The sequence below is a fragment of the Berghia stephanieae genome, chromosome 3 (assembly GCF_034508935.2).
Source record: "Berghia stephanieae isolate SIO BIC M18660-M18661 chromosome 3, UCSD_Bste_1.3, whole genome shotgun sequence".
NCBI classification, from domain to species: domain Eukaryota; kingdom Metazoa; phylum Mollusca; class Gastropoda; order Nudibranchia; family Aeolidiidae; genus Berghia; species Berghia stephanieae.
The window spans coordinates 89,598,802-89,623,549 of record NC_088362.1 but is presented as its reverse complement, the minus strand read 5'-3'; the positions used below and the strand labels follow the sequence as shown (position 1 = coordinate 89,623,549).

Below are 24,748 nucleotides of genomic sequence, written 5' to 3'. Positions count from 1 at the left end.
CTGTACTCAATGGTGGTTGCAGTATGAATGAAATGTTAGCGTGGCGTGGGTAGAGGATAGGGTGCCCCAGGGGGGGGGGGGGGTGATCTAATTGATAAGCAAAGGTCAGCGTCAGGGAACAGAACTTTCCAGACTATAATGGAAGATAAAAGACATATTGGTAGTAGTAGTAGTAGTAGTAGTAGTAGTAGTAGTAGTAGTAGTAGTAGTAGTAGTAGTAGTAGTAGTAGTTGTAGTAGTAGTAGTTTGTAGTAGTAGTAGTAGTAGTAGTAGTAGTAGTAGTAGTAGTAGTAGTAGTATAGTAGTAGTAGTAGTAGAACGCTGTAGTGGAACAGGTAGGGGGGGGGGGGGGGGGGCTTGGGGGGCGAGGTGAAAGGTCGGGAGGTGGGGGTTGTGGATGAGCGAAGGTCGAATCTTCGCGAGGAACGATGCGATAGTAAAGTGGAAAACACCAATAAATAGATGAATGGATAGCAGATAGATAGGTAGATGGTCAGAAAAGAGGGGAGAGAAGGGAGAGAAGAGAGAGAGAGAGAGAGAGAGAAGAGAGAGAGAGAGAGAGAGAGAGAGAGAGAGAGAGAGAGAGAGGAGAGAGAGAAATTAATAAAAGAAAAAAAAATTAAAATAAAAATTAAAAAAAAATTTAATAAAAAAAAAAAATTAAAAAAAGGGGCGGGGGGGGGGGGGGGTTTGGTTTGAGGCGGACCGGTAGAGAGGGGGAATCAGAGAGAGAGAGAGAGGGGGGAGGGAGAAAGAGGGAGGGGGGGGACAAAGAAAGAAAGAAAGAAAGAAAGAGAGAGAGAGAGAGAGAGAGAGAGAGAGAGAGAGAGAGAGAGAGGAGAGAGAGAGAGAGAAAGGGTGGAGGGGAGGTGAGAGAGGGCGAGTAAACAGCCGAGTGATAGCTGGGTCTATATGTATATTAATGGATGAAAAAGTGGATGATTGGACACAATGAGAGAGAGCTAGGAAGGTAGATGACTATGAATCGGTGGATAATCAGTAGATAGATAGCTAGCTAGCTAGCTAGATAGATAGATAGATAGATAGATAGATAGATAGATAGATAGATAGATAGATAGTAGAGTAGGTATTGTAGTATGACAGTAGTAGTAGTAGGTAGTAGTAGTAGTTGTAGTAGTATAGTAGTAGTAGTAGTAGTAGTAGTAGTAGTAGTAGTAGTAGTAGTAGTAGTAGTAGTAGTAGTAGCAGTAGTAGTAGTAGTAGTAGTAGTAGCAGTAGTAGTAAGTAGTAGTAGTAGTAGTAGTAGTAGTAGTAGTAGTAGTAGTAGTAGTAGTAGTAGTAGTTAGTATAGTTAGTAGTAGTAGAAGTAGTAGAAGTAGTAGTAGTAGAAGTAGTAGAAGTAGTAGTAGTAGCAGCAGCAGTAGCTGTAGTGGCAGAAGTGAGAGCAGCAGTGGTGATGAATATGGGTGACGTTGACATCTAGTGGTGGTCAATCCTGGTGTTGAGTCCGCGTGGAGTCAGCGTTCCCAACAACTTGATCAGGTGAGTTTCCCTACGTCGACGGGCGGAAGTGTCCGAATGGCAAAAACTGAGCACACACACACGCACACACTGTACATCGCAGTGGTCTGGCAGATTGAAGTGTCTGGCCACTGCTGTGTCTGCACAGTTCGATATGTCACGCAAGTGCTGCACGAATCTGTCACCCAGCCTCTTTCCGGTCTCACCAACGTAAGCAATCCCACACAGGGAGCACGTAATCGCATAGACTAGATTACGGTCAGTGCAAGTAAACGGCCGCCTGATGTCCCAAATCTTGTCTGGAAAGCTGACTCTGTCATACTCCCACAGGTGCCCACAAGTCTTGCATCGGGGTCGCATACACGATCTGGCTTTAGGTCCATCCCTAGGTATGGGTTCCAGGCGGCTTCTGACAAGGAGATCCCTCAGGTTACGATCCCGTCGATATGCTACCAACGGGGGTTCTGAGAAAACTCTGTGGGTGTCTTCGCCCGCCTGGAGGATCCCATAGTTCTGCAATAGGATGTTCCTCACTTGATCGGCATGGGGGTGATGCGTGAGGACTAAAATGGGACGCTGTGTCTCCTGCTTCCTGGCATTGCGAGGCCTCATTGCTGCTTCTCTCGACACGAGGCTGGCTTTCCGGACAGCCTTAAGCAAAACCCTTTCGGGATATTCCCGTGCCCTAAAAAAATCGAGCATGCGATCACGTTGAAGCGCAAATTCATCATCTTCCAGACAGAGTCTCCGCAAGCGGAGTATCTGACTGAATGGGATGGAGTCTTTGCACTTCACCGGATGGGATGACCGATAGAGCAGGTAGCTGTGACTGTCCGTTTCCTTGTAGTGTACAGTGGTCCGTACTCCCGTGCTGGTCAATACAGCCTTGATGTCCAAAAAGTTCACCTCAGAGGTTGAAATCTCATAAGTGTACTCTATGGACGGGTGGAAGGAGTCCATCGCTAGGATGAACCCCTTCAACTGGCTGTGGGTCAATGACGTAATGCCGAAACAGTCGTCAATGTACCTTTTGAACAGCTCGGGGGCAGGTCCACTGTACTGATGGAAGAAGGTTTCCTCAAGGTAGCCCATGAAGAGGTTAGCATATGAGGGACCCATCTTGGTGCCCATCGCAACACCTGAGATCTGATGGAAAAATACATCATTGAACTCAAAAAAAATTTTTTTTTTTTTTATTAAATTTTTTTTTTAATTTTTATTTTAATTTTTTTTTCTTTTATTAATTTCTCTCTCTCTCTCTCTCTCTCTCTCTCTCTCTCTCTCTCTCTCTCTCTCTCTCTCTCTCTCTCTCCTCTCTCTCTCTCTCTCTCTCTCTCTCTCTCTCTCCCTTCTCTCCCCTCTTTTCTGACCATCTACCTATCTATCTGCCTATCCATCTATTTATTGGTGTATTCCACTTTACTATCGCATCGTTCCTTCGCGAAGATTCGACCTTCGCTCATCCAACAAACCCCCCCACCTCCGCCGTGACCCTTTCACCTCGCCCCCTCCAAGCCCCCCCCCCCCCCTACTGTTCCACTACAGCGTTCTACTACTACTACTACTACTACTACTATACTACTACTACTACTACTACTACTACTACTACTACTACTACTACTACTACTACTACTACTACTACTACAACTACTACTACTACAACTACTACTACTACTACTACTACTATACTACTACTACTACTACTACTACTACTATACTACTACTACTACTACTACTACCAATATGTCTTTTTTCTTCCATTATAGGCTGGAAAGTTCTGTTCCCTGCCGCTGACCTTTGCTTATCAATTAGATCACCCCCCCCCCCCCCCCTGGGGCACCCTATCCTCTACCCACGCCACGCTAACATTTCATTCATACTGCAACCACCATTGAGTACAGACGATACAAGTTATTTTTCATTATATTTTATTTGTTTTCCACGTTTATTTGTGTATTGTTGTGCTGACGAAGGGTTTGTACCCGAAACGTCCATTGTCTGTTTTGTTCCCATACGAAGCCTTTCCATTTTCACTCTTTCGTTAGTATTTTACGATCACCGGCTTCAGGCAGCCCTTACCGTTTTCTACAACTGAAAGTATCATAAGCGCCGTTCATTTTTAAATCTTCACTTGGCTCACTAATCACTAACTACAGTAATTTTCTATAGAAGCTCATGATGCTTCATCAGCTTTACGTCTCTGATTATGCTATGTTGAGCAAATCTTTGAAAACTCCATACCAACCATATCCTTTTGGATGGAATTGCCCTTAGGGCGGGGAGACGTTGGTTGCACTTGGCCGATGGATTCATCACCAGTTCACGTTCTTGCTGCTCTAACTCCAATTCTTTATCTCTTATCATAATATGATATATTAGTCTTTCCATTTAGATTTGGGTCCGAATTCTTAAACGAGACAATTTGGTGTCATCTGGGGAATATTTTGAGTCATGCTGCTATGGAGACGGTCAGGTGGATTTATTTATCTTTTTGCGATGAGGATGTTTCCCTTGTAAATCATCTCTCTACAATTTTTTTTCTGACTGGTATACAGCCTGTTGCCATTTGAATGTTCTCTTGTCAGGATCCTATTTCTGTGTCTAGGGGAATTCGGTGGTTTCAAACTAGACACATGGAAGGATTGCTCTTGGTTACACAATTCTTTGTTTGCATAAGCATTCCTTTCTGGGTGGGTTCTTCTGACCTCCTATGGCCTATGGTAGGTAGGAGGTCACTTGCTGTGTCTTCTAAACCCTTATATCTGTTTTCCGAGTTGCTTTCTATCTTGCTCTTGGATTGAGATTACTCTGATTCTCCTGGCCCTGGCTGGAGTCCTTGGCGGAGAGGGAAAAGGTCAAATGTATATTATTAGTTTTTGGAAGATGATCATATTTTTCCCTTGTAAATCATCTCTGTGTTATGTAATGTAATTATTTTTGTTAGTTTTGTTTTGTTTTGAATTTTGAATATTCTGTTTTGTAAGCATTTGTTTAATATGCTCCTCATGGTGGGATCCTAAGTACACTGATAATGTGATTTTGGAATCTACATTGTGCGGCTTTGCGGTCTAGTGGTATGACATTTGCCTTCAGACCGGAAGGTCCTGGGTTTGAATCCCACTGTGAGCGACGCATCATAAGTGGCCGTTAACAGCGTTGTCTCTGTCTAGAAACATGTAATATCGCCTAACAGGCGTCGTGTCTCGTCCTGTGTGTTAAGTGCTACTGTTGGCTTGGGACCTTTGTAAAGCACTTTGAGCACATTTAGTGTAAATTGCCCTTTATAGATGCTCCATTTTTTTTTACATCTTTTCCCTATTTGAACCATTCCTCATTGTCTTACTTATTCTCGGGTGCTTTTAATAAATCTAGACTTTTTTTTTATTATCCCATTTTCTGTCTTTTTACTTGTGCTGAAATGACTTTTAAAAATATGAAACAAGCATATCTTTCTCTTCTGCGCTTGTTAATGTTGATCTTATGTCTTGGTGGTGTTCATATTCCTTGTTTCCGAAAGACACACACAAAGCACACATTATACGAAAACCAACAAACCAGCCATTGACATCTAATCATGAAGATGTGGTTAATTTAATTGATAGCTGAAAAAAAACCCAGTGTGCTAATCTGATGATTAGCTCCCGAAAATAAATATCTAGGAAACATTTTATTATATGTATAATCGAGCGTTTTCTAACCCGTTATTTATTGTATCCTTTAACAGAGAAAGTTTTACATGGCACCAGACGCTCTCCTCCCAGAGTAACTCCTTTCAACCAGATAGGTCACCGTTTACATTTAGTGTCTTCAACACTAGATTTTTGCCTTTTGATATAACACTGGAATGATAATCTCAAAAAGGTGTAAATTGATCGAAGAAAGGGATAACCCTGGGTGGGGTTCCTGACCTCTCATAGTGGGCAGGGGGGTACATACTATGTCTTCTATCCATTATATCTGTTTTCCAACATGCTTTCTGTCTTCTTTGTCTTGGGATGAGATTATTTGGTTTTGTTCTGGCCCTGGCTGGGAGGGAAACAGTCAAATGCATAGTTTTTGTTTTGGGAGATGATTTTTTTTCCTTGTAAATCATCTCTCCGTTATGTATTATTTTATTTGTTATTTTTGTATTATGTATAATGTAAGCATTTGAGTGTATTCCTCTTTGTTAGATTTTGTGTTTGTGTCCGGATGAGACTTATAGAGGATCTCAAACTAAAGTATATTGGTGGTGTGCTCTTGGAATTTACATCTGGTCCCTATTTGTTCCCAGTTCCCCTTTGTTTTACTTTCTCTTGGGTGCTTTAACTTTAATTGTAATTCTATAACTTTTTACTATCCCATTTTCTTTCTTTATACAGGCGTTGATATAACCTAAATGTGTTGCAAGCGCCGTAAAACCATTAAAAACAAAACAACAAAGGGATAACCAATAGTCCGAGGCAGATACGCATATATTATAGTAGTCAGTAATCAACTACATCGCACAGCGTGTGTCGGACCGGGCCGTTTCTCTCTATTTTGCTACCGACACACACGCATTTTCCCGGTTGATTATTTTCCTCCGTAGGCTTTCTTTGTTTCCGTTTGAAAGTCTTCGAAATAAATATTTTTCTTCTTAAGGTGATTGACTGTTCTCAGTGGAAGTTTTCTTTCCTCACGACCGTGATTGTTTAAATTTTTCTCTTTTTCCTCCTTCACACATGACCGCACCACTTCCTCCTCCTCTTCTTCTTCTTCTTCTTCTTCTTCTTCTTCTTCTTCTTCTTCTTCTTCTTCTTCTTCTTCTTCTTCTTCTTCTTCTTCTTCTTCTTCTTCTTCTTCTTCTTCTTCTTCTTCTTCTTCTTCTTCTTCTTCTTCTTCTACTTTTATAAGAATTGATCCAAATAAATGAAAGAATCAGCTTTAAAATTTAACACAAACAGGAGCGAAGCTTCTCGTGCAAGCACTAGATTCACATCCTTAAAAAAAGGTAGGAATTGTTCTCTTCCTTTCATTTTACAACTAACTCAGACCTGGGACCAGAAATATATGTACTCTCTCAAATAATTGGGATTAAAATTAAAATTTTTTTTATTGGTAGGCCTACCACTACCATAAAATATTGACCGTTTTAAACAATATTTTAACAAATATAAAGAGGGTTTTTTAGAATTTTGACAATCAATTTCTTGATTTACTTGGGCGGTTTTGGAATTCCATTATAATTCGACACTAATGAGCAATACAGTGGACTCCGGATAAGACGATGCCCAGGGGAACCGAGAAAAAAATCGACTTATCCGAAAATCAACTTAACCGGAGTGTAACCAAATGAGCAAAAACGCATGTGAACAAATCAAACCAATCTAGAATAAGTATGTCCCTTCATATCGCGCGGTCTCTGTAGTGGTCATCAGAGGCTCCTACCCCCAATAGCCCCATAGAGGAATCAGAATACAAAAATCGTAATTTGAGATAAAAAAGCGGAATCAACTTACTGTTATTGACTATGACATGCTTTGCAACAGAAAATGTAATGGACCATCCAAAAGTACTCAAATGATTCAAAATATAAAATGTGTAAAAATGTATAGATTGTGTAAAGACTAAGAATGGGGTCAAATAATAATAGAGGACACACAGGACCTGGCCGTTTGAGAGCAAAGCATTGAATGGATGGATTTAACCTTGTCAGGACCCCCCCCCCCCCACACACACACCGAAACAAACAGACGCGGGTGCCGGTACACACACACACACACACACACACACACACACACTTACACAGGGCTAAAATTAAATAGGGAAAGAAGCTGACCGTACTCAATAATATTATTACCGAATGAAGCCAACATATAATATTACCAAGGTCATTGACCTCACAAATTGGAGTCACCATAATATTAATAATACTTCGGTCAACCCCCCTCCCAAACATATAATATTATCCGACATCAGCAGCACACACTTTGAAGGGACTAATCAGACACACAAAATGTGTGTTGATTGACCATAGGAGATGCTGACGAAGTAAGCCATAGCTCACTTTTTTTTTTCACTAGAGAATTTTTTTTTTTTTTAATTTTCCTCGATTGGAAAGGTGAAAAGCGGAATTTTTGCCTTGAATGCGGAATGTATACCAATTAACTGAAATTATTCCGCGAAAAGCGGAAGAGTAGGAGCCTCTAGGTCAAGGTCATGCTTCTTGTAAATCGTCGAGACAGAAATAGCCGGTATGCCAATTTCCTACGCGATGATTTTCTGTGGCATGCCAGACTTTCCAAATGCATCGAATCTTCCTTTTCCGCGATAGGTTTGCCATTGTAGTTGTAGACTTGACTTGAATTCTTGATAAAATTGATACTAATTAAGAGGGTCATTACATAACATGGAATGGATGGCCTGGGATTAGAACCAAAAAAAATTCTTGAACTTGAAGTTGCGACAATGTAAAATTTGAGATGGGGAAATTAAAGTTATTCAATACTGCTTATGTACATTGAACACGGACGTCAGGCAAAGCACCTACATCACATCGATGTGAGCCAATCATTCACGGATATTCTTAACCACTGAACATTCTTACTGGTAGCTTTTTTAACCAATGGAAATACTTGTTTATTTATGATTTTATTGTAATCATAAGTGATAAGAACATCGACTTAAGCGACATCGACTTATGTGGAGTTTTTTTTTTTTACTAATGTTATATAGGACGAAGGGGGAGGGACCAAGAAAAAAAATCGACTTGGGTAAAAATCGACTTAGGCAACGTCGACGTATCCAGAGTGCACTGTATAATAAATTATTAATGTGATTTTTTGTAAAAGTCTTAGGAACATTATATCAAAAGTTTACCCAAATCGATTTATATCATTATCGATTTTTTAAGGTCAAATATGGAAATTATCCTCAAAAAATTTTGAAATCCATTATTTTTTTTTATAAAAAATATCCTAAACGAAATAGGGTCTTAACTATATTGTGCTGAAATTCCCATTTTATTGATTTACTTGAGCAAATTTGAAATTCGATAATATATCGACCCTTATCTCTATTTTGCACTATCAATGATTTTTTAATATGTTATAATGATCTTTTGTAAAGGTAAAGGTCTTAGAAACATTATGACAAAAGTTTACCAAACTAATTTATACTATGATCGATTGATAAAGTCAAGATACTTTGACATGATTTGTTTTCATGCTCTGAAGTACTTTTTAAAATTTCATTATGCCTCGTTGTTTTGAAGTTGTTTAATCGAGCTTATACTATAATTACGGCGATACCCCTAAAACAATAATTTAGGTGTCAAGATTATCGGTTTATTTTTGTAGATGTATATCATTTTCTAAACCCGTATGCTCTAGAGCATGATTGGAGTACTTTGAAGCATGAGCGGATTATATATATATATATATATATATTATATATATATATATATATATATATATATATATATATATATATATTGCGTATATGCCTCTGCGATGTCTTTATTTTTGCTAATAGTTTTGTTATTACTGGAGACAAAAGGGCCAATTTCTCAATACTGAAAATTGACTTTGTCCCAGTTACGAAATGTTTTTGGACTAAGAAGCTCGATTTAAAAAATGAAAGCCGTTTCTTACACTATTTAAGTCTCAAATTCTGTAATTCTAACCATTTTCACTTTTAAATTAATTTTACGAATTTGGTTCATCCCGGCATGATTTATACCGAATTGAGGCGATGGGTCACATATCATCCTGAAAGTGGGATATAAAATGATTAAGCATAATAAATCTACATACTTCTAAGTTCGTAAACCTTTTAGCACAATATTTATTAACCCTGAAACTCTGGGTGGGGATCCTGACCTCCCATAGCGGGCAGGGAGGTACATACTGTGTCTTCTATCCCCTTATATCTGTTTTCCAACATGCTTTCTTTCTTTGTCTTGGAATGAGATTACTTCGTTTTGTCCTGACCCTGGCCCGAGTCCTGGCTGGGAGGGAAACAGTCAAATGCATAGTTATTGTTTTGAGAGATGATATTTTTTTCCTTGTAAATCATCTCTCTGTTATGTATTATTATATTTATTTTTAATGTATGATGTAAGCGTCTGAGTGTATTCCTCCTTGTTGGATTCTGTGCTTGTGTCTGGATGAGACTTATAGGTGATCTCAAGCTAAGTACATTGATGGTATGCTGTTGGAATCTACATCTGATCCCTATTTGTTCCCAATTCCCCTTTGTCTTACTCTCTCTTGGGTGCTTTAATTGTAATTCCAGAACTTTCGACTATCCCATTTTCTTCCTTTTTACTGGCGCTGATACAACCTAAATGTGTTGCAAGCGCCGTAAAACCCTTAAAAACAATAAAAAACAATAACCCTGAAACTGTCCAAAAATGTACTGTAAATTTAGGAGGCGATTGTTTAGGTTAGTGGCAATAAATTATCAAATGGAATTTTTAAATTAAACTGTGCCAATGAAAATCTAATTTCTTTAAGTTTCAAGTTCAATCTAAAACATAACTCATGTACTATTTTATTCAATGGATTTTGGTAAATTTTTGGAATAATGATCCTGAGTATTGGAACCCTAGAAAGCAATTAGTTTACTTTTAAATGCTAAGTGTATGTAAAGATATTTTTTAATTATATTTGTGGGGTATGTAATTTTACATTAACATTTGGGGCGGAGTTGTCCTGATAATGACACGACCCCCCCCCCCCCTCTCTCTCTCTCTCTCTCTCTCTCTCTCTCTCTCATCTTTTCCGTACAGGTTAGATTTGGCCTTCTCTCTCTCTCTCTCTCTCTCTCTCTCTCTCTCTCTCTCTCTCTCTCTCTCTCACACACACACACACACACTCTCGTCTTTTCCGGACAGGTTAGATTTTGTCTTCTCCTTTCTTCATTAACATGTTATTTCAGCGAGGATGGTGCAGACGCAGTCAAAAGTTGAGTGGTGGATGGAATAAAAGATTGTTTTCGTGTCCATTGAGACGAACGAAATCAGTGTTGTCAACAAAAATAGGATGTGGTATCGTTTTAGAGTTGGACAATCAGTAGTCTGTGAGATTGTGATTGCCTTGGGTATCAAGTTTGTTGTCTTGACCTGGTCGGCCATTGCATTGCATGCATGCACTCAAGAATGTTGTTAGTCAATCTGGCCATGCTCTTTTGGTAGCGGAAGTTAATTATCTTTGGGTTTGGGGGGGGGGGGGGGGGGGGGGGCGTGGATTTGCATGAACTTGGGATTCCGATTGACCATCCGGTTCCTCGCCATAGTCACGCTTGACATATTTTGTATAATCAAAGAAAACAGTTAATTCGTTTTCGTTGGTAAGAGATGATACACCAACACAAGGGGAGAATGTTTTACCACTATTTTCTAACATTATAGATGTGAAATAGTTTCGAATCCAAATGCGAATGGTTACGTCTGTTTAACTCTACAGAAACCTTGATAAACTTTGGCTCCAAGTGCTTATGTCTGAAATAATATACCATGAGGATTTTGCGTTTCATTGTCTGCTGGTTGTCAAAGGAAGAAAAATAAAATAAAACAGACCCAACAAACAGTTCCATCCCTGGATTCAGTGTGTCTCGAACCTGTGACCTACTCCTTCGCGATTGCTCCCTGTGCCGATGGACAAGTTGAGGAAGCGGAAGGGATATTAACTGAGATCGGGACACCTCGAGCGATGGTTTAAACAAAACATTTGCTGGTTGTTTTCTTTCAAAGCATTCTTAAAGCATCGCTGTGGAAAAGTCAATTTATTGACCGTTAATCCACGCTTGACTGCTATGCCAGAAAACCAAATTATAAAAGTCAATAGTTATAACTTGAATCAGTGACAGTGCCCGCCAGCCAAACGCGTAGACCAGCCTCGTGTTTGTTTATATTGATTGGGGCAGTCTTTCGCTCGGGCTAAAATTAAAATAACAATTCGAACAAAGGTTTATAAGGCCGTATAGAGATACCAAGAGGTCAATACTTCTAAATTAATTCCAAGTGAAATATAAACTCGGCAGTCGGGGTATCAATTTTTTACTATTCACCCATCAGTCATTTCTCATTTTATTAAATAACGTTCCGCTCATGGAACAACGTAATATCTGCTGGTATAAAAGTTTGGATTTATACTTATTGGCAATATGGATACCTTTAAAAAGATACACCCTATGTGAGGTTTCCTTACCTCCCATAGTGGACAGGGAGGCACTTACTGTGTTTTCTATCCCCCTATATCTGTTTCCAAGATGCTTTCTGTCTTTGAATCGGACTGGGATTACTATGTTTTGTCCAGGCCCTGGTCGGATAGCTTAGCTGGGAGGGAAACAGTCAAATGTATAGTTAGAGTTTGGTCTTGTAGATAATCTCTCTGTGTAGTCTTGTAGCTATGACACACGGCCACTGACTTTTACCTTTCACCCCCTGCTACGAGTCTCGAAATGGGCGGCACAACATTGATTGATTCCTTGGAAAAGGCTTTTTACTAACATTCCGTCAACATACTCAAGTGTTCGATGAGAACATCGCAGGTAACAGCCTATCCGGGGAAAAAAGGAGAAAGAATTGTAATAGCGCCTTACAGGTTCTTGAAATTGGCTTGTTATGCGCTTTAGTTACATTTGGTGGATAGCGCGCTATATAAAAGCTCACTTTTTAATCAGGAAGTCTGTGTGCGCGCGCACGGGTGTGTATACGTGTGAATGTTGTGTGGGTGGAGGCATGACGTAACTATGAAGAAGTTTGCGTGAAAGTCCCAAGTTTTAGAGTTTTTGACAAGATGAGGGTCATTTTAATAGATCGTTATTCGAAGGACGAGGTTTCTGACCAAAAATGTTAAAATGTGTTGTTTTTGTTTTGGAGGGGGGGGGGGGGGGGGAGGAATATATGCAACCCAAAATGCCTGAATTCCACTATAAATTGATATGCAATGGCATTCTAAAATACTTTAGGTATAATTGATGTAAAGTTGTTTGATTTGGTAACATTTCAAATAAAGATGTCTTCACCAGTTCCATCTCAAATTTGACTTTAGAAGAAATCAGAACCTGGAAGGAAAAAAACCCGAATTAGGATAAATTTTACACCCCTCCTACAAAGCCCCCCCCCCCCCCCTCTCTCTCTCTCTCTCTCTCTCTCTCTCTCTCTCTCTCTCTCTCTCTCTCTCTCTCTCTCTCTGGCAATTCTGTAAATGGCCCAAGATTATCGCAGGCGCCATTTAACTCTCAAAAAACCAACCACACGTTTAGCTGGATTACTAGGCTTGCACTTAAGTATGTAAATTTCGACAACTTGATCAGTTGAGCAATTACCACTATGGTATCCAACTCAAATTTTTAGAAATGGGCGTAACCACCATACGAAGAAGGGGGCGTGTCGACACGCACCGTACACCCGGTCAACTTTCATAATTCGTCTTGCTCCGGTTTCCATACTCGATCCGTCTCCAAGCTTGTTAACGGCAGACAGCTTTGTGGATACATTTTCATTCATTTTTTGGGGTCTGCTTGTGCGTGCGTGCGTGTGTGTGTGTGTGTTTTGTGTGTAGGTCTACGCGTTTTTTAAAATATCTGTGTGTGTGTGTGGGTGGGGGAGGCAGTGTTTTTTGTTTGTTGTATGCGCGTTTGAATAATCGGACAACTCCATTAGTTATGTTGCCATACAAAATATAATTCGACACAAAAACAAAATAAACCAAAACTTAAATGAAAAATGGCTATAGTCTGTGCATCGTCTGCTATTTATATACAGCAAATAGTGAAAGATTGCATATCGTGAATGTGTGATAATAATCCCGTGACAAACCTCACGAACCACAAATGGTCACGTGTTGGGCTTGTTTCGTCAAAATCTATGGATGTTGCTTGTTACAAGGTGGATGGAGCTCTACTCTTTTCGGGTATTGGCATACCCACGTGTTTGTTAAAACCATCACATTCTAATAGCTTGTTTGCTATATTATATCATATATGTTATGATTTTATTGAAATAATGAGAAGGAAATAAATGGGACGCGGTTATGTACCTATTCGTTATTTCCGCCAATTCGTTTCCAGCTAATTCGTTATAAAAGTACTCAGCTGTACTTGTTTTACAATTGTCGTCGTAGTCGTATCCAAATTTACCTGCTTTTGTTGACTTGGTCTGTAGCTTGAGGTGCACCGGATATTGATATTTTTTGTTTTACACACATGAATACATTTTTTAAAAAGTGCCCAGTAATAATATAAAATGACATTTAAAAAATAATAATTAAAACGCCTCAGATGCCATTTTGGTGACAATTCAAGATGCCAGAGGTGTAAATTGTGTGACAAGCTTAATGCGTGAAACCGTTTGTGTGAAATGGGATATATCCAAGTCTCCCTCAGTGGGCGTTTGTGGGCGGACACGGACGGGAGATAGAGGTAGCTGCACCCTTCTGACGTATAGCGGTCTTTTATAAAACAGGCACCGTTGACTGTTTCTACTTTGCAAGGACTATATACTTGTATGTAGTTAGGAGGCGAGTGATTTGAAATTATAAGTTGTAGCAGATCAATTTCTGAATTTGATCCTTTCCCCAAAAGGTGCCATCTGATGGGTGGAACATTCAATGGTTAGGACAACGAAAACAATGCTGTTCAATATCTTTACCAACTGTTTGTATTTTATCATAATACGACAAAAAGTAATACGGAGTTAACAACAGCAACACCCCAATCAACAACTATGTCGATAACAACGGCAGCGTATTGTTAAATATAATAAGCACTGAGCGTTTTGATGTAATGATAAATTCCATAACAAAATCAACACCTCCACCACACACGCACTTTGATTCTCTTCCTTCTCCTCCTCTTTCTTGAAAATAATCGAACTCAGCCAGGCTGAACATCACTGATAGTGATGTGTACATTCAAAAGATTTTTGGGGGGATTGACATCTTTTTTTTTTTCACATTCTTTCTTTTTTTTTTTTTTATAACTGAAAAACAACAACAACAAAAAAAAAAACGTTGTTGATCCACAGTAGATACGTTTTATGCCCTCTGGCCATTACTATGGTATTTTATAAGTGTCAAATTTAAGATTTTTGAAGTCCTAGAAGGTAATAACAAAGAGAATTATTGTTTCTTTTTTGTTATCCCTTACTTCCCACCACGACTGCTTGATTATGGGGCTGTGTGGTTGTTTAATTCTAGAGGGCAGGGATTGAATGGATGCACATTGCCTTTTATTAATAGTCTGTAAAGTGCATCTCGCCCAACAAGACAATTGTCCCTTAAAAGAAATTGTTTATTTGGACATTTATTACCTTCACAAGTTAATTGCTAATAGCACAGCTTTTGGTGTAGAGTTCCTGCTAGTTTTCTCCACTTGCGATTCCAACTTTTCTTAGAATTCATTGACGGAATATTTCAGGGAGATGCTTTATGCAAGGAATGCTTCTTCTGGGCGTTTGAAGAAGAGATCCATCGCACGATTGTGGATGCAGAGTTGTTCAAGAGAGGAGACGTGGTTGCTATTGGAGCATCAGGAGGTAAAGGTGAGTAGAGAACTCTGACTCATCAGACGTAGTTGAGGAGAAAAATACATACTGTTGATGTTTACTTGCAATTCTGACCTCTGACTTAATCCTTTCAATTTAGATGAGTGTGCCTTAATTAAATCCTAAAGATAAAAAAAAAAAAATAGATAAATAAAAAAGATAAAGAAAAAGACAAAGCTAAAAATAGATAAATAAATTAATATAAAAAAGATTTAAAATAAAACGAAACAAGAAAAAAAACACCTAACAACAAAAAACAACAAAATAAAACAAAAACAACAACAACAAAAAAACCCAGCAAAAAATATATCAAAAACAACAAAAAAAAAAACAAAAAAAAAAAAAAAAATAACTAACCTTGTAATCAACCATTGTATTTCGCCTTTCCAGATTCCACAGTTCTGGCTCATACTATGAAGGTCCTGAATGAACGTTATGACTATGGTCTCAAGTTGATTCTTTTGTCTGTGGACGAAGGCATCACAGGCTACAGAGATGATTCCTTGGAAGTAAATGTTTCTAACTAAATAATAATGACGATGATGATATTTTGTACTTCTCTTGGGCATTTTATTTCACTATAATAATAATAATAATAATAATAATAATAATAATAATAATAATAATAATAATAATAATAATAATAATTAATAATAGTAATGATAATAATAATAATAATAATAATATAATAGTAATGATAATAATAATAATAATAATAATAATAATAATAATAATGATAATAATAATAATAATAATAATAATAATAGTAATAATGATGATGATTATTATTATTGTTATTATTATTATTATTATTGTTATTATTGTTGTTATTATTATTATTATTATTATTGTTATTATTATTATTATTATTATTATTATTATTATTATTATTATTATTATTATTATTATTATTATTATTTATATTTATTAATTCCCTGATTAATGAATTAATTTTTAAAAAGTATTTGGGATTTTTTCTTTGGTTTTATGTTGTATTTATTAAGATACACATTCAAGCATATTGATCACAAGTGATATAGGTATGTATGCTTATCTTTGGAAAATTGATCAGTTTTACAATCTCAGCTTATATTCTACTGTTCAAAAAGTGTAACAAATAATATATTGTATTCATAATCTTCCCACCATAAAATAGCTTATTTATAAATTTATTTATTTATATATTTATTAATTTATTCATTTATTTATTTTATTTATTTATCTATTTATGTATTTATTCATTCATTTATTTATCTATCTATTTATTTATTTCTATGTATGTATTTGTATGTATTCTATGTATGTATGTATGTACTAATGTATTTATTTACTCTTTGAAATTCACATTTATAAAAAGAAATATTATTCTTTTGCTTTCCGTCAACATTTCTTAACCAGACTGTAAAAAGAAATCAACAACAGTATGAACTTCCCTTGACCATTGTGTCTTACGAGGTATGGTATTTCTATTCATATTTCCTTTTGTTTTTTTACACTTCTTATATTTTCTTTCACTATTCTTTAGACTAGTATTCTGGTTTAGTAGTTTGCTTATGGGCTAAGGTAGATGGATTGACTCCTACTATTAAGCAACTTTATTGCACAATGTCTCAAGTATTCAGTGTCTTGAGAGAGAGAGAGAGAGAGAGAGAGAGAGAGAGAGAGAGAGAGAGAGAGAGAGAGAGAGAGAGAGAGAGAGAGAGAGAGACAGACAGACAGAGACAGAGAGAGATAGAGACAGACAGGGAGAGAGAGAGAAAGAAAGAGAGAGAGAGAGAGAGACAGACAAGGAGGGAGAGAGAGAGAGAGGGAGAGAGAGAGAGAGAGAGAGAGAGAGAGAGAGAGAGAGAGAGAGAGAGAGAGAGAGAGAGAGAGAGAGAGAGAGAGAGAGAGAGCAATTATCAACCCATTAGCTCCTTGTTGTTTTTGTAAACCTGAAAATGGATGGGATGCTATTTTTTTTATTGTTGGCGGAATTCCCAAATAATTCACTTTTGTGTAGGATGATATGGAACATATTATATGCTCCATTAAATATTCTGATATTGATTCATCACAAAGGCACTTATCATACAGCATTAAGCTCTGACAGTAGGGATTTTAACATAATGGTCAGTTCAGTTTGATGCAATACTTACACTCCAAAATAGCTTGTAAAAATATAAATATTACATCTTCTGACTTGTAATTGAATCTGAGGTTATCGACTTATGTTCGTGGATAGTCACAACCATATGTTTTATTGTGATTTGGTATTATTTTTGTTGTACTAAACAGATAACATAATTGAAATTTCAATTTCAATAACCAGTGATGGTTTCTTTCATGTCAATTTCAGGAACTCTATGGATGGACGATGGATGACATTGTAAAACAGATTGGTCTCAAAAATAATTGTAAATACACATCTGTTTGTCAAATTTCAAACTTTATTACACATAATCATATTAGACGACTTTCCTTAAATATACAAAATCTTCATAACGATATAATGTGATTGTTCTGTTCTTTTGGGATGTAGAAAAAAATATCATGAGATAGATATTATTATGACATACCAGTCATAATGATACCTCTGTGATATTGTGTGTGTGTGTGTGTGTGTGAATGTGTGTGTTGCGTATATGTATGTGTTTGTGTGTGTGTATGTTTATCACATATTGTATTCGAAAGTTCAGATCTGTTTCGTATCTTGACCCCATTTTGTTTCCCTTGCCCCCTTCATGTTTTGTTTTTTTTCAATGCTGTATACTTTTGATAATTTTATATAGAATAATAGTGAAGTACTTATTCTATGTTCTGTTTGTACTAATACTTTTTGGACTGTCTTGTGATAGTTAATCTGTCTTTGAAACAATGTATTTGTCGTCATGTTTATGTTAAAGGATTAAAACTAACTGGTTTCTAATAAGAAATAAACAAATTCAATATTCGTCTCTAAAAAGTGCAAAATTCTAAGTCTGAATGACATCAAACTTTCAATATCATTAATTGTAAATGACTAATTCAAAACATCTGTTACATCGTCTTCAAAGGTACATTCTGTGGAGTTTTCCGACGTCAAGCTTTGGATAGAGGGGCTATGAAGTTGGGAGCCAGCAAAATTGTAACAGGTAAGTAGTACGGGTGATGTTCGAACTCACACAGAAATCATTCCAGTTTAGTGGAAGTTTTTTCTGGTAGTAATTTTAGGTATTGATATTATTGAGCTTTCAAGGTCTGGAGAATATCATGGTTTCACAAACTTGAAAACAAATAGAAATTTATGATTTTTTAACTTCTCCTATATGGAAAATGCCAAGTGGAAGTACCCTTTAAAATTAAAAAAAAAACCCCAAAAAAACAAACCCAACAAACTTGTGCCCTTTAAAATAAAAAATAAAAATAAAAAAATTTAAAAAGTCCTGGTTATTAAGATTGACTCTCTCCTATTGTTAAACTTCATTACTATGATTTTTCTGAAGTATTAGTATAAGCAACAATATAAATTATGAAAAGTATGAAACCAGGAATTGCCGTATGAAGACTGACGATTACAAATTTTGATATTTTTTTTTTTTTTGGGTCTTTTAAAAAAAAATTATAAAATTTTTTTTTTTTTTGTCATCACTGTTTTCACTGTCAATGTAAGAAAAACATTTGCCTTTAATCCCTTATGAACATTCCACTTTTATGGTTCCATTTAGTGTCATACTTTTAGATTGCTATTCATTTGATACATATTAATCAATAAAGAGAATAATGAACAAAGTTTATGATTCTCTCAGTCAATATGCAGAGTACCGGTAGTGAAATATTTTATATTTATTTATTTATTGTGGTAAATTGTTATGCCAGGCACAATCTATTATGATAAGCCATATCAGTATCAAATTAGTGTCTAGGCAGTTGTCGTCATTTCCTGTTTTTAAAAAAATATACTTTATCCATAGGTCATAATGCAGATGACATTGCTGAAACTGTGATCATGAATGGTAAGCCTTTTTCCTCTCTTCTTCATGTATAAACCATTTATTTATTTTGTTTCCATGTTCATTTCTGACTGGTCATAATCAGTCTAAGGCATAAGCATCAATCAATGAAATAAGAATTAAAGACCACATGCATCCTGTCAATGACAATGAATCATAAAATGTGTTGAATTTCCATCAGACATTGTAGATGATCATCATCGCAAGAAATGATGTGCATTCAAATACAGCTTCTTCCCAGCAATAAGCGACTGAAACTCCCTTATCAACTGATATCACTGATTGCTGAAATGTACAAGAGCACACTAAAAGCATTCAAACAGTTCGATTTTGTCCCCCAATGATCTGTTTCTTTAGGTCTATATAAGATAATTTGCATTGCCGGGTCCGTATGATCTTTAACACTTGAATACCCAATGATATATTACAATTATTCATCTTTTAGGGTATTTTTTGATAAAGGTAAAATCCAAAATCTTCACACAATTTGTCTCAAAGATAAATCAAAACAGTTTGTTTCCCTGCATTATTGTTTTCATATAACCTCAAACAGTTTATCAAAGGGAATCACTTTTAAAAAAAGTTTGCAAAGATCCTTGAGTCATATCCGTTTCCTTTTTTGAAAGAATCAATTTAGCTGTTTATTTTTTCAAAGTAATCCTTCAATGCCTTAAGTTCCGTGGAGCTGGAGTTTAATACTGATTTCTGTAGCATTAGTCAGACAGTCATAATATATCTTGGTTAGTATGGTAATCTATTGCAACAATGTACTCTCCACCACATCTTTAATCAGTGGATAGGCAGAGGAGTGAGAAAAAGAAAATCTTAACTGCACTTTGTATCGAGATTAATCCCTTTTGCTCTTGAGGTCACTGTTTGCTATCAAGATCCTGGATAGCTGTTATTTCAAGCAAATTACTGTATAATTAAAGACATTGTGATAAGATTATGGCATCTCCATGATAATTCTTAATTCCTTTGTATACAAAATTTGTGAAAGAAATAAGAATTTCATTCCACCGTATGTGTTTACTTTTTAGAAATTATGAACAAACAATGACTACTGCTTATTTTTCTGTGAGATGCTGTTTTATCACAAAGTACTTTCAGTGAGGTTTGAATAAATGAAGTCATCAAGTCAATCCTTGGAGGATAGGAAAGATGAAGGGAGGAATGCTGCAGAAAACAAGAAAACGTCTGAAGTCTTTCGTTGCAAATTAAAGAATTAGGAATGGTGATTTATACCTCTCTGAACCTAACTTGCAATAAAGTTTCCCCTGTTTAGAATAATAACTTATTACTTGTCTATGTGATCACGGCTATGTGGTCTAGTGGTATAACACTGGCCTTTGGATCAGAAGGCCCTGGGTTCAAGCCCTGCTCTGAGCGGCAAATAGTTGAGTCCTTGGAAAAGGCTCTTTACTGACATTATCTCACTATACTCAGGTGTAAAGTGAGTACCTGGTCATTAACAGTGTTGTCTCTGTCCTTACAGGCGACATATTAAGTGTTGCTATTGTTCAGCAACCCGTGCGTTGTAAAGCGCTTTGAGCATGTTTAGTGGATATTGCGCTATAAAAAAGCTGACGTTTAAAAAAAAAAAAAATTCAATGTTTATGTTTATGAAAAGCTATAGCTAACAGGATTATTTTACTCATTGGTTGCTGGCCAGTCGATATATTGGTATTTTGATCTTGTCATTTCCTTTATTTTAAAAAAATGTCAGTGTTACGAGGTGATATTGCAAGACTTAGACGATGTACAGCTATTACAACGGTAAGCTTTTATTGCTTTTTCTGGCACTGTTTCGTACTCACTTTTTTCCAGATATGTCTCTTAAACCAGTGCCTGCTCCTGACTTTATCAATTTAATTTTTTAATAAAATTTTATCGGTGTATTTAACTAAGCGGTCATTAGTTTTTATTATATTTTCTGTTTGTGTTGTCGTATTAATATGATTTATTATTATTTATTGGAAATTCCATTGCAGCCTGAGAGTAATTGTAACTAATATAGTCATTTTTCAATCTTAATCATATTAAAATGATGACTTTTCCTCCTCCTCTAACTGCCGTCAACCCCCTATTCTCAAAGAAAAACAAACATTAAATTATATTTATCTCTCTCTCTCTCTCTCTCTCTCTCTCTCTCTCTCTCTCTCTCTCTCTCTCTCTCTCTCTCTCTCTCTCTCTCTCTCTCTGTATGGTGGGACATAACTTTTGGTAATTTGCTATCCAGATGGTCTGAGTATTCTTGAACAAAATGAGCGATATGTCTGCCGCTTTCGATACTATCAATCGCCAATCCTTGTTAAATAATATGAAAGTGAAACCTGGATAACGACCAAAATAATCAGTGCCTCAGAGAATAAATTATTCCTTGGTAACATCGGTACACCACAAGGAGACAGCCTAAGCCCTGTTTTATTTATCATTTACCTAGAAAACGCTTTAAAAGATGTGCGTAAATCTGTTCCTTCGGCCCAATTACGTTTTGAAAATGAACTCCCCATGGAAATTGCATATGCAGACGACATTGATTTTATCGGCCTCAAACAAGTCAATGTTAATTAAATCCAAAGAGCCTTACAAAATCGCCAACTGTACGTTAATACTGACAAAACAGATGTAACATTACTGTCAAAGAAAGAGGAATGGAGAGCCACGAAAAAAGTAGGATCATTAATAGGAGACAAGGAAGACTTAGACAGAAGAAAAAGTTTATTGACGGCTGCACTAAATAAATTATTACATATATGGATTAGAAAAGCTAAAATAAAATTAAATACTAAAATCAAATTATACACAACCCTTGTAAAATCCTTGCATATATACAACTGCGGAACATGGGCAATGACTGGAACCGAAGAGCAAGGATTAGACAGATTCCATAGAAAAAACTGGAAAGAGTCCTGAATATACGATACCCCACAAAAATAAGCAATAAAACACTGTATGAAAAATGCAATGAAAGATCCTTATCCATTCAAATCCTGGAGGCAAGATGGCGGCTTTTCTTACTCAGAAGAGATGTAAATATACCAGCTAATAAAGCCATGCATTCTTTTTTCACCCCATCTGGACACAAGAAATATCAAGGTAGACCACCCATGTCAATTCACACTGTCCTCAATATAACAAAGTATTAAAATCAAAGGAAGATCTTACGAAATTAGCATTCACAGCAAAAGACCATGAACAGTGGAAGGAAATGACACGGATGATTAGAGAGGCAGCCGAGGTGTCCCGATCGGATGATTAGAAAGCGAAAGGCCTTAAGTCAGTAAGTCAATGAGCGATAGAAAATCCTGTGGTATCATGGCTTGTGCTTTGGGTATAGCCACTGTTGTCATACATTTTTTATATAATAGATTAATTGTTTTCCCTCTTCAATGCTAGATGCCTTACATTTCTATTATGTATGTATTAAATATGTAGCAATGACTATCCCGCACAAATCTTTGGGCTTCTTTTTCGCTCACGAAGTGCCCGAATTCGCGTCAAAATATGGGACGAAGCCGTTTCGTATATGCTATTTAAAAAAATTAATTGCGATGCTGTTTATCGATGAATATGACAAAGTTGGCACAGTTAGAAAAAAGGTCATTTTAGATTATGTCAAGCGACAAAACTCGCGCGATTACCAGAAGACCGTTAAAAATAGATTTTTATTCTTTGGAGTAAAATATTTCTAAAACTACCGGGCGTGGAGGTTTTGTCGCTGACAAGGTAATACATGAACATTTCTTCTTTTTGGTTGTAAAATTTCATATGAATATGACGAGTACTTTTCCCGTATTTTACAAAACACCATCCTAATTTGCTCTTCAAGTTTCAATCTTTTAATCCATTTATTACGCAAGATACAACCAAAGGTCGAAAAAAAATGTCGAAAAAGCGTCCCATATTTTCGCGTTTTTTCCCTCTTTGCGGGTCATCCAATTAAATGACACATTTGAAACTGCATAACTTGTTTATTTATGAATGGATTTTCAAAATTCAAAAACATTTTTACTCAGTGGAGATAGGGCTTTGATTTTAGACAAAAATTTTCCTCAAAAAGAGAAAAAAACATTTTTCATAGTCATTGCTAAAATATGTCTTGTTGGTAATATACAAATGTATTTTCGTTTTCGGCAAAGATCCAGGCAATTATTTTTTTTTGTCTCCAACTGGATATAGAAGTGCGTTTCTTCTATCATCTATTCCTGTTCTCTCTCTTATCTAAATCTATTGTCTCAAAATACCTGGTGTGTTGTAAGTGCCATTGAACCTCTCAAAACATTTTTTTTGTTAAACAAATTTGTTTTAATGTGCTGTCTTTTGTTTCTACTCGCATGTTTTCCACCTATTTTTCCACTCATTAACAAGAACTTTTATTTCTCTTTTCATACTATATGGGGCAGCGTGGCTCAGCGGTACGGTCTTTGCTTCGTACCCAAAAGGTACCGAGTTCGATCACCCGCCGCTGCGTTGTGTGGCCTTGAGCAAGTCACCTAGCCCTAGCTCACTTTGCGGCGCTGCACTGCGGCTGACGCCTGGGTTATTCCAGTCTTCCCTTGGAATAGACCCTAAAGACAAATTTCCCCTTGGGGATGAATAAAGGGAATTTTATTTTTATTTTTTTTTATTTTTATTTTTTTTTTAATATGTCCAAAAATGAATAAGGCAATTGAATTTAAAATCTAAATTAAGAAACTTTAATTGAATTAATTTCCTTCTACTGAGGGAGTGTTTAATTTCGTGTTTCTGATCAATTAGATTCACTTTTTGGTTCCTGGTTCCTCCCAGCATAAATACTGCATCGAGATAGGCGGTTACTTGTGATTATTTTCCTCTCATTTCTTGTCAACAGGGCGCAGATGGGTATTTACCTCGTTGTAAACCTTTCAAGTATACATATGAAAAAGAAATTGTCATGTGAGTAATTTATTGAAAAATATAGATTTTATTAGATGTCAATAATTGATCACTTGATTGTTAAAAGATCGGGATTATCTAAAAGAAAAAAAATACCCCAAACGTGAAATATGTATCATTTTGTTTGAAACATGTAAAATAATCACAATGAGGAAGAATGTTTAATTGGTCATCAAACTCTAAAAGACCTCTTTGTGTAAACATTGTTTTTATGATGATGATGATAATGTTGGTACGGTGGTGGTGGTGATGATGGTGGCAGCTGTGGTGGTCATAATTATGAATATCATAATTTTTCAAAACATATATTTCCATTTCTTAATTATGTAGTATAGCTACAACCCAAAATTAATTCACAGGCTGGGTATCATTTTAAAATATTTATATTGTCTTCTATCAGGTATGCATACTTCAAAAAGTTGGACTACTTCTCCACAGAATGTATATATTCTCCAAATGCTTACAGGTAAGGGGAGCAGGATAATTTTCCTTAAGCCATTGGCTATTTTGAATATGATAATCATGATAATGATGATGATGATAATAATAATAATAACAATAATAATAATAATAATAATAATAATAATAATAATAATAATAATAATAATAATAATAATAATAATAATATAATAATAATAATAATAATAATAATAATAATAATAATAATAATAATAATAATAATAATAATAATAATAATAATAATAATAATAATAATAATAATAATAATAATAATCATCATCATCATCATCATCTCATCATCATCATCATCATGACGGCAACGATGATGACGATGATGATGATGATGAGTGATGATGATGTGATGATGATGATGATGATGATGATAATACTAATAATAATAATA

The 24,748-nt window shown here is 36.1% G+C and overlaps 1 protein-coding gene across 1 annotated transcript in view; it reads left to right on the top strand.

The window, feature by feature from the left end:
- LOC144968782 (cytoplasmic tRNA 2-thiolation protein 1-like) overlaps positions 1-24,748 on the top strand; it is a 48,422-nt gene that overhangs the window by 16,799 nt on the left and 6,875 nt on the right. The window contains exons 2-10 of the mRNA XM_078907457.1: positions 14,869-14,992; positions 15,386-15,504; positions 16,394-16,450; positions 17,334-17,391; positions 18,031-18,108; positions 18,928-18,969; positions 20,693-20,742; positions 23,822-23,886; positions 24,287-24,352. Coding sequence (XP_078763583.1) covers positions 14,869-14,992; positions 15,386-15,504; positions 16,394-16,450; positions 17,334-17,391; positions 18,031-18,108; positions 18,928-18,969; positions 20,693-20,742; positions 23,822-23,886; positions 24,287-24,352 — 659 coding nt within the window. The remainder of the gene's footprint in view (positions 1-14,868; positions 14,993-15,385; positions 15,505-16,393; positions 16,451-17,333; positions 17,392-18,030; positions 18,109-18,927; positions 18,970-20,692; positions 20,743-23,821; positions 23,887-24,286; positions 24,353-24,748) is intronic.